The sequence below is a fragment of the Crotalus tigris genome, unplaced genomic scaffold, assembly GCF_016545835.1.
Source record: "Crotalus tigris isolate CLP2741 ecotype Arizona unplaced genomic scaffold, ASM1654583v1 scf7180000020638.432655, whole genome shotgun sequence".
NCBI lineage: Eukaryota > Metazoa > Chordata > Lepidosauria > Squamata > Viperidae > Crotalus > Crotalus tigris.
In genome coordinates this window covers 108252-118875 of record NW_024098117.1, presented here as the reverse complement: position 1 = coordinate 118875, position 10624 = coordinate 108252, and the positions used below count along the sequence as shown (strand labels likewise).

The following is a 10624-nucleotide window of genomic DNA, read 5'->3' as shown; positions in this document are numbered from 1 at the left end:
TGAGTTTCAGAAATTTTATGCATGTAAATTAGGAGGAGGAGGAGGAGGAAAAAAAGGAAGAGGCAGTGGCTATATTTTTGCTTTATAAGATAAATGGCAGCTTTTCTAAGAGATATAAATGAAATTGATCTGTGTCCTGTAACTGTGAAGCTTGTGGCTTGGCTAAAACAGAGTTACATTAAAAAATATATATTTTTCAAACAAAAATAGCCTTCCAGCTTTTCTTTTCTGCTTTGATCAAACACGGGAGAATATATTACGTGTGTTCTCTTTTTTATTATTTGCTTTTATAGGAAACAAATCTTGTCCGTTCAAAGTCTTGACTCTGAAAAAAAACATGATGTCAAAGGTGGGGAGAAGAATCTAGGATGAATATTTGTTTTAATTAATGCTACACTGACGGCAACTGGAGAAAAATTGATTTAGCCCAGTCTTTGCTATCTACCTCTGTTTTAAGAGGAATATATGATTCATGCTGTCTGCACCGGTTACAGATGGATTCAAGCTTCCAAGGTGTAGTGTGAAAACTGCTCTGGCATTTATTTAGACTGGAGGGAAATGTATCCCAATACAGCCTTTGAATATTAGGGATATAGTAATTTCATCTTTGGTCATCTTAATAATTAAAATATGTGTCTCCTCCATCTTTGGTTGAATTTGTAACCTGTTTCCAGTCTGGATTGTTTAATAAAATATTCCAAAGCAGAAAAATGGACACAGAAAGATACAAAAATATCCATCAGGGAGTACTCAAAGATTTGTGTTATTTAATTGGTTGATAGATCCTGTGGCCTACAGTTGTAGTATCAGTAGTCTTCTTCTTCTTCTTCTTCTTCTTCTTCTTCTTCTTCTTCTTCTTCTTCTTCTTCTTCTTCTTCTTCTTCTTCTTCTTCTTCTTCTTCTTCTTCTTCTTCTTCTTCTTCTTCTTCTCCTTCTCCTTCTCCTTCTCCCTTCTCCTTCTCCCTTCTTCCTTCTTCTTCCTTCTTCTTCCTTCTTCTCCTCCTCCTCCTCCTTTTCCTCTTCCCCTTCTCCTTCTCCTTCTTCTTCCTCCTCCCCCTCCCTTCCCCTTCCTTCTTTTCTCCTCCCCCTCCCCTCCTCCTCTCTCTGCTAAATTTATACGCATACCATTTCTGAAACTCTTACGATTATGTCCCTCCAGCATTAATACCAACATTAAGAATAACAGTTTCTGTCAGCTTCCAAAATCTAGTCCAGGGAACAATAAAGAAATCCATTTAATGAATGCTCGCCAAGGGGCCGCTAATATTCACTGCCCCACCCTCTCAAAAACCCCACACCATTAGATACGGGCGCAGCAGCTGCTTTAGTTCATCACTCTCAGCTTCCCACCTCATCACCTGCTTCCATTTCTGGTTATCTGACCGTACGGTTCATTCATTCTTTTTGTCAGGTGATGCTCTTTCCCTCCGCTATTTAAAGCACAACGGGAACTTGATTTAAGTCACAGAGCTGAGATTGGACTTAAGTACTGTACCAAGTTGTGGCTGGACAAGGCGGCATCATGAATAAATGTGTAAGTCTTGTTTTTGAACCAAAATTCCCAGCACAAGCTTGCAAGATGTAGATTGTTTTCTTGGAGAGGAATTGGTTGGTTGTTGATTGACAGCCACACGTGTGGTTTTTGCCTCTTTCTGGGTGTTGTTGCTTATTTGCGCTGAGAGGGACAGACACCTTAAATCATTTGCAGCAAAAAGTGACCGAGTTAGATTTTAAAAATTGCCTCCTTTATTTTGGCATTGGGTTTGGGGATCAGAGTCCCACTTCCTTAAGATGTTTTGATGCTTCTCTTAATTGTTTCTGCTGTGTTTTTTTTTTTGTATAAAAACCTCATACTTTGTGCTTATTAATTAGACCGCCTTCTATTATTAATATAGAGTTTTATCAATACGCAAGCTATTTTTCAACCCAAAAACATCTTGCGCACATTTATATGGGAATAAATGGATGCTTAATATGTGCAGATTTATTTTTGTGGGTCCGCATTCTAGCCGAAGATCGAAGTTAATTATTTTAAAGGTTTTTCTACAAACTTTGGCTTGGAAACAGAATGTTTCTAATCTCATCCTTTAACCTGGATTATATGGATGGCGCTATTTATTTAAATATTCACCATATTTATCAGCCATTCTGGGCTCTAGTCCCGAACATTGGCACCATCCAAGTTCTCCAGCCACCCTGATTCAGTTTGATGAAAGAGAATGTGCTTCCAAAAATTTCCTGAGAAATTGTCCTGCGTGGCGTGAAGGATTTGCATTTCTTTTGTTATGCAGGGATCAAGGGGGGGTACAGTTGGGGGTGAATGAATGCCATATTCTTCATTATATAGCATTCTTCCCCCCCCCCCAACTTTTGGCTTTCCAGATTTTCATTCAATTCAATTTCATTCATTCAGTTACAAAGAAAGAGAGATGCCTCTGATGCCACTTCCTTGCCTGGTGGTATCTCATTCCTGGGAAATTGTTGGAGAAATCTTTTCCTTCCTTGCAAAAAAAAAAATAAAAAAATCAGCAAGATTGTCCACCCAGTTTCTCTGTCTCCAAATCCAGTGAAGAACATGGAGGCCCCCCAAAAGTGGAGCTTTATCAGAGTGTGGTGGTGGTGGTGCCTGAAGGAGTAGAGATAAGATCCCTATCCCTGTGTTGCCTGCCCTCTTGGTTTTTAGCTTCTTATTTAATCCTCTTCATTTTAATGGCTTTTGCGATATCTTGTTTCCCTTTTTTGTCATTTTTATAAGCTGTCCAGCATCACTGCAACATATGAGATGGGCAGCCTATGATGATGATGATGATGATGATGATAACAAGCACCTGCAACATAACACCCCAGACTTAACAATTGTCGATAAGAAAGACAAAAAAGTCTGGATAGTGGACGTGGCAGTGCCTGGAGACAGCAGAATAGAAGAGAAAGAACTGGAGAAGATAACAAAATACAAAGACCTACAAATAGAAATAGAAAGACTGTGGCAAAAGCAAGCAAGGGGAGTACCAATAGTCATAGGCTCCTTGGGCGCAATCCCAAAACAACTGGAGCACCACTTGAACACCATTGGCATTGACAAATTTGCTATTAGTCAATTGCAAAAGGCGGCCTTATTAGGAACTGCTTCCATTCTGCGACGATACCTGTAATACCATCAAACATCCACATGTGCCTATCCCAGGTCCTGGGTAAGGACTCGATAGGTAGACAAAATGCCAAATCCAGTCTGAACATCTGGCTGACTGTGCGATGATCCATAATAATAATAATAATAATAATAATAATAATAATAATAATAATGATAATGATGATGATGATGATGATGATGATGATGTTGGAAGGGACCTTGGAGATCATCAAGTCCAACCCCCCTGCTCAGGCAGGAACCCTACACCATTTCAGACAAACAGCTGTCCAGTCTCTTCTTAAAAACTTCCAGTGTTGGAGCATTCACCGCTTCTGGAGGCAGGTTGTTCCACTGGTTAATTGTTCTAACTGTCAGGAAGTTTCTCCTTAGTTCTAAGTTGCTTCTCTCCTTGATCAGTTTCCATCCGTTGCTTCTTGTCTATAATAAACATCCACAGAACACCCAGACTTAACAAGTGTCGAAAAGAACAACAAAAAAGTCTGGATAGTGTGTGTGGCAGTACCTGGAGATAGCAGAACAGAAGAGAAAGAACTGGAGAAGACAACAGAATACAAAGGCCTGAAAATAGATATAGAACCACTGTCCCAAAAGAAATAGCAATAGCACTTAGACTTATAGAACCGCTTCACAGTGCTTTACAGCCCTCTCTAAGCGATTTACAGAATCAGCATATTGCCCCCCAACAATCTGGGTCCTCATTTTACTGACCTCGGAAGGATGGAAGGCTGAGTCAACCTTGAACTGGTCAGCATCGAACTGCCGAATCCCTGGCAGTCAGCAGAAGTAGCCTGCAGTTCTGCATTCTAACCACTGCGCCATCACAGCTCAGAAAGCCAAGACGGTACAAATAGTCATCGGTGCCTTGGGTGCCATCTTAAAGCAACTGAAGCACCCACTTGAACACCATCGACATCGATGAATCAGGGCAGCTTTACTCAGGGCAGCTGACATCCTGCGGTGATACTTTTAACACCATCAAACATCAACAAATCCCTTCAGTGGGGTGTGTGTGTGAGATTTAATACCAGCAAGGTTTTCATCCACATATTGTCAGGTGCAAGGAATCAGAATGATGCTGTGAGCTGATCAGAGAAGGCTTTTTTTTATTGCTACTCACCTCTTTACAAGAATCTCACCAGATTAACTTCACTCTCTTGAGAAAAACCAGATAAACTATCCAAGGATTTGGGGGGGGGGTTAGGTCTCCCTGGCTTCGTCTCCTGCAGGGATTCCAGGCTACACAATCTCTTAACTCTTCCCCCCCTCACTGCAGCTGCAGATTCCATTACACTTATGGACTGGCGGATAGTCCTTAATATATCTAGGAGGGAGACCCAGTCCACACAGCTTCCAGGTGTGGCTGCAAAGAGACCTCAATCCCTGTTTGCTACTTCCCTCTCTTCATCAGCCCACTGCTAAGGTAGCCAGAAGATGGCTTAAGAGTTCTTGTGCAGAAGTGGTGCTTTCCACATTAAGCCGGGATACTAGGTTCTCTGTGGACAATGTAGAGCATATGGGAAAAGGCAACTTGAGATGATGTCACAGAGTTGTACAATTCCTTGATTCCAGATCATCAATGAGTTCATTGTGGGACCACGTCTTTTGATGTTGTTATTGTTATTTTGATCACATTCCAGATTTGACTGGGAAGGAGACCAGCCTACACCTAACTTCTGCCTGTCCACTTGTCTGTCTGTCAGTCAGTTGGTCTGTCTGTCTGTCTCTCCTAAAACAAGATGGCTGATCAACCTGAAATTGTCTCTCTCTTCTAAAACAGGCCGATGGATTAGCCTAAAATTGGCTGCTACCTCAAATGAATAGAATAGAATAGAATAGAATAGAATAGAATAGAATAGAATAGAATAGAGCTGGAAGGGACCTTGGAGGTCTTCTAGTCCAGCCCCCTGCTCAAGAAGGAGAACCTACACCATCTCAGACAAGTGATTGTCTAGTCTCTTCTTAAAAATCTCCAGTGATGGAGCGCCCACGATTTCTGGTGGCAAGCTGTTCCACTGGTTGATTGTCCTCACTGTCAGGAAGTTTCTCCTTAATTCCAGGTTGCTTCTCTCCTTGATCAGCTTGAAATGAGAAATCCTGTAAACCCAAATGCTTGAATGGCTTGATGGAGGAGCCCACACCCTTATCAGTCATTTAAAAATGTCCATTCCCCTCCCCCCTTTTCCTAGGGAGTGACCGCTACACACTTTCAGCTTCGTCCTGGAGAATCGCTCATAGTGAAGGGGACAATTTTACCAGACTGCAAAGGGTAAGAGAAGGAATTGGAGCAAGGTTTCATGGAATGGCGTGTGGGGGGGGGCGGGGGAGGAAGGGCTGTTTGGCCTTCTCTTCAAGTCCCAGAAGTAAAAAGGGGTCACCATAAACATTACAGTTAAATATAATTTCAGTTAAGCGTGTTGCAGCTGAGGTGATTTATCCGGTAACCCTTTTTCCAAATGACAAATTTTTATTAACAGGCATAAACTTTTGCGAGCTGCAACTCAAAAATGTTTATTCCTGTTAATAAAATCTGGAGTTAGAGAAGGAACTATCGGTCTCCTGTTTTTTAAAAAACCCCTGTACCAGGGGTAACCTTGGCTCTTTTATGACTCGTGGACTTCAACTCCCAGAATTCCTGAGCCAGCCATGCTGAGGGGAAAGGGAGAGTTTCCAAGCTGAGCCATGCTGGCTCAGGAATTCTGGGAGTTGAAGTCCACAAGTCATAAAAGAGCCAAGATGGCCTACCCCTGCCCTAGACTAATGTTTTTCAACCTTGGCAACTTTAAAACAGGTGAACTTCAAGTCCCAGAATTCCCTAGCCAGCATATGCTGGCTGGGGAATTCTGGGAGTTGAAGTCCACACATTTTAAAGCTACCAAGGTCGAAAAGCACTGCCATGGACTAACATGTCTCTCCTAACACTTGCTGAGGATTTCCTATATTTGTTAATTAAGCATTACGGCTGCATGGGAATAAATTTTGGAGGGAATCCTGCAGCCGGTCAAACTTTAAAAGAGGAGCCAGCAGCCTTAAGGCGGTACTGTATGGCTTGCCCTCATTTTGTTTAAAAATTCCCCAGCAAATTTCCTTGCCCCTCATCAGAGAGCAGCTATGCCCACCCACCCACATGTCCTAAGAAGTTTTCCAGATGCTCTCCAGACATTCCTGGCAGGCCTCTGTCCTGTGCAGAAACTTACAGCCTATCAATCTTCTTGGTATCCCTTTTTAGCTTGGGAAGATTAGGATTTGGTATCCTTTACCAAAATAGCTTTTGGATCCCCTCTCCCTGAAACTCCCGGATGTGTGATGGATGTGTTCTGGCATGGATGTGTTCTGGCATCTCTGACGTTTGCAATTCCACCCTCAGATTCGAGATAAACCTGGGCAAAGACTGCAACAACCTGGTGCTCCACTTCAACGCACGCTTTGACTGCAAGGGGGATGTGAACACTCTGGTGTGTAACTCCAGGCGAGCTAGTGAATGGGAGGAGGAGCAGAGACCACCTGACTTCCCTTTTCATCACAGTTGTGAGACTGAGGTGAGGACTTAGTACCCGTGTTTCCCTGAAAATAAGGCCTAGCTTGATTTTTAAGCGTGCACCTAATATAAACTCTAATCCAGTGATGGCGAAACCCAGCCCCACCCCGCCCTCCACCCGCCTCCACCCCGCCTGCCCACAGGGCCACCCACCGCAGATTGCCCAGGCAGCCCAGAAGCACCATGGCAGCCACTCCTTCCACCCATGCCCCGCAGCATCATCTGCGCGCGACGGGGAGCGAGTGCAGTGTCTTGTCCCCGCTGCTCGGCTGCCATGTCCTTGGCTGCGCTGCTTGGGGGTGATTCTCCTCTGGGGGGGCTGCTGGTGAGGGGGCCACGGGGGAGGCGGGGCTGGGGTGATGGCGTGCGTGCCTACAGAGAGGGCTCTGAGTGCCACCTCTGGCACGCATGCCATAGGTTCTCCACCACTGCTCTAACCCCCCAAAATAAGCCCTAGTTTTGGGGCGAGGCGCATGCATAAAAATCAAGCTAGGGCAGGGATGAAGGGGTGGACCCGCCCTATGCGACCTGCACCCACTTACCTTAGGCCCGCTGCAATGAGGTCTCCTATGCCGCAGCATCTGTCCCGCTGCAGCCCGGGTTCTTCTGTAGCCGCTTGCAGCCGCATGGCACATGGCACATTATGTTGCTGCTGCCGTTCATGGCAGGAGGCCGTGGGGCTCATCATCCAATCGCGCCGCTCGTAGCCGAAGTTGGTTGCACCAGTTGTGCTGCTGCCGCCGCACACAGCACAAGGCTGGTTGTGGTGTGATCAGCACGATAAGGTTCGCGCTGCAAGTGGTGGCAGCAGTGTGTTTGACATGATCAGTGTAACAAGCCATGTGGCCTCCTGCCGTGAGTGGCGGCAGTGGCATGATGTGCCACGTGGCATGCAGCTGCAAGTGGCTGCAGAACGTAGGCAGCAGTGCAATAGGTGCTGGGGCGTGGGAAGCCTGGCTGCGGCAGTCCTAAGGTAAGCGGGTAAGACATCTCCCGAAAATAAGACCTGGTGCCTCTTTTGGAGGAAAAAAAAATATAAGACTGGGTCTTATTTTCAGGGGAAAACAGTAGCAGGACATCAGATGCAAAGGGGGGGGGGGCAGGGGGTCACTAGAGCAGCAGCTGTCTGTGATGCACACCAGGGAGGAACTGTGTAACTACAACTCCCAAAGTCCCCTAGCTACTGTGGCCATTGCTAAGAATTCTGGGAACTAATTCCATACTTCTACAGGCACTAGGTTGGTGAGGGTGAGCTTCATGCCTTTATTGGAGACTGCCTATAAAAGAGATTTTTAGATAATTGTCCCAATTATCTTTCTATTTTATCATAAAAATAATCTAGGCAGTACTGTTTAAGATCTTATACTTCTTTACATACAAATATCTAGGCAAAGGAGTATGTAAATATGTAAAGAGGGAGCAATTACTGTACAGTCTTCTTTAAAACTCAACTCCAATCAGGCTATAATTCAGTGTAACTTAAGAGTTGTGGACTTCAATTAAAGTTGAAGTCCACACGTTTTTACAGTGCCAAGGTTGAGAAACACTGCTGTAACTATTAGTCCATACTGAGGAAGCATCTGTGAATCACTTGATTCATCAACATTACACTATCTCTAAGAAAATGTGTCTCATAATCCATATTTCAGGATAGAACTTTAGAACAGGGATCCCCAACCTGTGGGCCACAGCCTATTGGCCACCAGGCTCCCTGAATGGCTGGTCTGTGCGCACACATGCACCCACGTGCACAGCCCCACTCGTCGCCAGAGTCGCCGCAGATGTTTATGGCCCCGCTTGCGTGAGCGTTGTCGCAGGTGTTAGTGACCCTATTCTCACAAGTGTCATCGCGGGTGTTTGTGGCCCCACTCGTGCATGCATCGCCGCACTGTTGCGGGCATTTGCAGCCCCACTCACGCAAGCATGTGAGCATTTGCAGCCCCACTTGTGCAAGCGTTGCCGTCCCACTCACGCGAGCAACAGGTGCTTGTGCATGCATATTTTACTCTTCTCACAGAAAGCATCCCTTCTTTCCTCCTTCACCCGGCTCCATGCAGTCAACTGTGATTTTGGGGAACCCTGATTTAGAAGGAACTTTCTTTAAGTGCACTATGTAAGCAGTGGTGGGATTCAAATATGTGAATAACAGGTTCTCTGTGTGGATGCTGCTTCCAGAAGTCCATTCTGGGGCTGCGCAACAAAAATTAGCTACCGGTTCTGCTGAACTGGTGCGAACCGGCTGAATCCCACCACTGCATGTAAGATCTACTCTAATCTAATGTGATTCCTTCGTAGTGCAAAACCTGGCTGTGATAAGCCATGGCTGTGATAAGCACCAAAGCGACTTTGATAGGCACAATTAGTCTTGATTTTCCTTTGTTTCGATGTCTTCCAGATCACCTTCAGTTTGACAGAGCATGATATCCGCATCAAAATGGAAGGGAGTGAAGAAATTGTCTTCCCCAACCGGATGGGCCTTAATCTCATTGATTATCTTGAGGTGGAAGGAGACTTCAGAATCAAGTCTGTGACATTTCCCTGAGGATAGATTGTCTCCCCTGTGGTCTCGTTCTGTAGTCAAATAGAATCGGTTGTTCCCAAACATGTTGACACGATGTTCTGGAATTTGTGCATTCCTTTCACCTTTGTTTTTGTCAAAGCAGGCACATGGACTCCTTGAATTTTCGCCATCTTTCTTGCCGATCTCTCCTCACGATCCGTTTCTTGGCTGTGCTGTGTTGTGACTGAGCTCATTTTCCAAGAAATAAAGACCTATTAAAGATACAGTTGTGGTTCGTTTTGTGGAAAATCAGGCTTTCCTCTACATCAGAAGTCCCCAACCTTTGGGGCATCAGGGACCGCTTCTGTGGAGAGAGGTTTTTCTGTGGACCGGAGGGTGCGTGGTTTTGTGTGCTCTCTGCATCTTGCAGATGGGACTTTGCTTGTTTGTGTGGACCGGTTGCTGGGATGCTGTGGACCGGTACTAGTACATGGCCCGGGGATTGGGGATCCCTGCTCTACATGTTGCCTGTTGCAGGTAGAATCTGGGTCTTCTAAAGCGTCACAACACTTTGGAGATCTTTGCTAAACTTAAATTAAAAAAAAACAATCACAACATGTTTCATGAGATCAATAGAACTGCTGAGATAGATTATGTACAGACAGTCCTCAACTTACAACAGTTTGTTTAATGACCGTTTGAAGTTACAACAGCACTGAAAAAAGTGACTTATGACCATTTTTCACACTTACAATCATTGCAGCATCCCCATGGTCACGTGATCAAAAGTCAGACGCTTGGCAACTGACTTATATTTATGACGGTTGCAGTGTACCGGGGTCATGTGATCCCCTTTTGCGACCTTCTGATAAGCAAAGTTAATGGAAAAGCCAGATTCACATAATAACTGCGTTATTAACTTAAGAACTGCAGTGATTCACTTAACAACGGTGGCAAGAAAGGACGTACAATGGGGCAAAACTCACTAAACGAACATCTCAGCCACAGAAATTTGGGGGCTCGGCTGTGGTTGTAAGTCGAGAACTATCTATAGTTGCACCATTTATGGTATGAGAGGACAATGCCCCATATTTCTAAAACAGTCTTATTATCGAATCTGCCAACATATATAGTAATAATAATAATAATAATAATAATAATAATAATAATAATAATAAAGTTGGAAGGGACCTTGGAGGTCATCTAGTCCAACCCCCTGCCTAGGCTGTGCAGTCTCTTCTTAAAAACTTCCAGTGTTGCAGCATTCACCACTTCTGGAGGCAGGTTGTTCCACTGGTTAATTGTTCTCACTGTTAGGAAGTTTCTCCTTAGTTCCAGGTTGCTTCTCTCTTTGGTTAGTGTCCATCCGTTGCTTCTTGTCCTGCCTTCAGGCGCTTTGGAGAATAGCTTGACTCCCTCTTCTTTGGGGCAGCCCCTG

The 10624-nt window shown here is 44.7% G+C and overlaps 1 protein-coding gene across 1 annotated transcript; it reads left to right on the top strand.

The window, feature by feature from the left end:
- The first annotated feature begins 1396 nt into the window (after positions 1-1396).
- On the top strand, positions 1397-9472 carry LOC120319348 (16 kDa beta-galactoside-binding lectin-like). The gene is made up of 4 exons (XM_039368127.1): positions 1397-1534; positions 5338-5417; positions 6516-6687; positions 9082-9472. Exons 1-4 carry the CDS (start codon positions 1523-1525, stop codon positions 9226-9228), a joined length of 411 nt encoding a protein of 136 aa, XP_039224061.1. The 5' UTR covers positions 1397-1522; the 3' UTR covers positions 9229-9472.
- The last annotated feature ends 1152 nt before the right edge of the window (positions 9473-10624 follow it).